This window comes from Anneissia japonica, unplaced genomic scaffold (genome assembly GCF_011630105.1).
Source record: "Anneissia japonica isolate Jap-2015-1 unplaced genomic scaffold, ASM1163010v1 scaffold1042_len1840_cov204_single, whole genome shotgun sequence".
NCBI classification, from domain to species: Eukaryota; Metazoa; Echinodermata; class Crinoidea; order Comatulida; family Comatulidae; genus Anneissia; species Anneissia japonica.
Genome location: NW_022721621.1, coordinates 1 through 1,840, shown reverse-complemented (window position 1 = coordinate 1,840; position 1,840 = coordinate 1). Strand labels below are relative to the sequence as shown.

At 32.6% G+C, this 1,840-nt stretch overlaps 1 protein-coding gene across 1 annotated transcript; it reads left to right on the top strand.

The window, feature by feature from the left end:
- Positions 1–886: 886 nt before the first annotated feature.
- LOC117111600 lies at positions 887–1,765 on the top strand (the record flags this gene model as incomplete). Its single annotated transcript, XM_033254546.1, has 2 exons — positions 887–1,193; positions 1,571–1,765. Coding segments are annotated over 2 exons (502 nt in total), but the record flags the coding sequence as incomplete, so codon positions are not given.
- Between the last annotated feature and the right edge of the window lie 75 nt (positions 1,766–1,840).

Below are 1,840 nucleotides of genomic sequence, written 5' to 3'. Positions count from 1 at the left end.
GATTCAAATACAAGGCCCATACAAGGGCTCTGAATACAGCAGCTGATATCAGGCTGACCGTGCCACCGTGGGCTGACACAGACTTGAAAGTAGCGCATGCGCAAAATATGGTTTATAAGAAGAGTTCTGAATAAATAATGAAATTTTACCAAACTTAGATTGTGCTCATTCTTTGCTGAAATTTTATTTCTTATTGTTTTTTATCTTTTGAACTGGGAGAGTATATTTTGAATGTAAATTTTAATTGGTTTTTATTGAATTTGTATGTCTAATTATTAAATTTTATTATAACTTTTTAAATTCAAATTGTATTTTTATACTCTTTAATCAATGGTATATAGGCCTTTTCGAAGCCTTTGTTTCTTTTCTTTTTTTCTGACTTGATTGTGTTATTTCAGATTGTGTTTAAAGACAAATTTCCTGTATACATTTATGTTATATTTGGACAATAAAGATTGATTTGATTTAATTTGACGTATTTGAGATGTACCAAATGAGTGTACCATTCTCCGTTGTTAAAATTTTAGATCCATTGTCAGGGAAACTTCCTTTTTGAATTTATAGGCAGAATAGCTTGAAAAAGTCATCACTGTTTCTATATTTAACTTACAATAAGCTCTGGTAGAGGGTCTAGTATTATTATTATTATGATACAGCCTTTCAAAGGATGCCGACTAATTAAAAACATTTAAGTGGCACATGTGCTCTTGATCCCTTCAGAAAGTTCTTCAAAATAGTGCTTAGCTAATAAGTAACAATTAAGCTTTGGATCTGCATCTGCTTATTAGGAATTGTATAACACCACTTCATTGATTATATATATTTTTTGATATATATGAAATTGATGCCAGGTAATAATATGTTTTTGAGTATCAAATAATAAAAGAGGCCTGCTTTTGTCTAAAAATACATCTTGTTTGTACTTATATTTTAGGCACATCGCATTACTATCAATATGAGAATGCCATTCAGGGAGACGATGAAATCCTAATTGATGTTGAAATTCAATTGGCCGATTATTACTTGTTGGAAAATGAGCAGGAGTTGGAGTTTAATGTCAGTTTTGATTACAGTAAAGATCGTCAAACAACAATTACACAGTTGATTAAGGCAATTGTTACTAGTGTTGAAACACCAGATCTTGTCTATACCCTCAATATACCAGAATATGATCCTATGGAGCTCAACCCAGGGTAAGAATCCATCATTCATGTCATATTTATCGGTATATTAAGAAGGCAGCATGTTGTTATCATTATTATGAGCCTACTTAGAGGTGCTGGTTACCTGTTTTGATGATTGTCTAAAAGTATGGTCAAATGTTTCAAAGTCCCATCAGACCCTAGGCCTACTGAGACTTCTTTAATATCCAAACTACATTTGGCAATTTCTTGTATGTGAAGGAAATACATGGGTACTTGCCTGGTTTATATAGACTGTTGTGTAATGAAATTAGACTCCATGCTAAAATAATTACAGAATACCTGCCAGCCTGATTTAGAGCTTTTAACTTGTTTTAGTTTTTTATTTGCCTATGTTTTTGCAAAATAATTACTTGTGTTTGATTTAGGGATCTTTTGCTTGTCAATTCAACCATTGAGCACAGTACCCTGTCAAGTGCTCATGCATATGGCCTCATCGTCAACTTGATGGTTCCATTCTACATTAAAATTGACGATTCAGTTGAGATTGAAGGGACCTCCATGATAGAAACCGATATGTCTACAAGTGATGGCGTTCAATTTCAAGTAAGGAGTGTTTTTTAGTCAGTTTGTGTTTTTTAATCATTAAAAAAGTCATGCATCAGAAGTTGTCTAACACCATGGCAAATGTATACTGA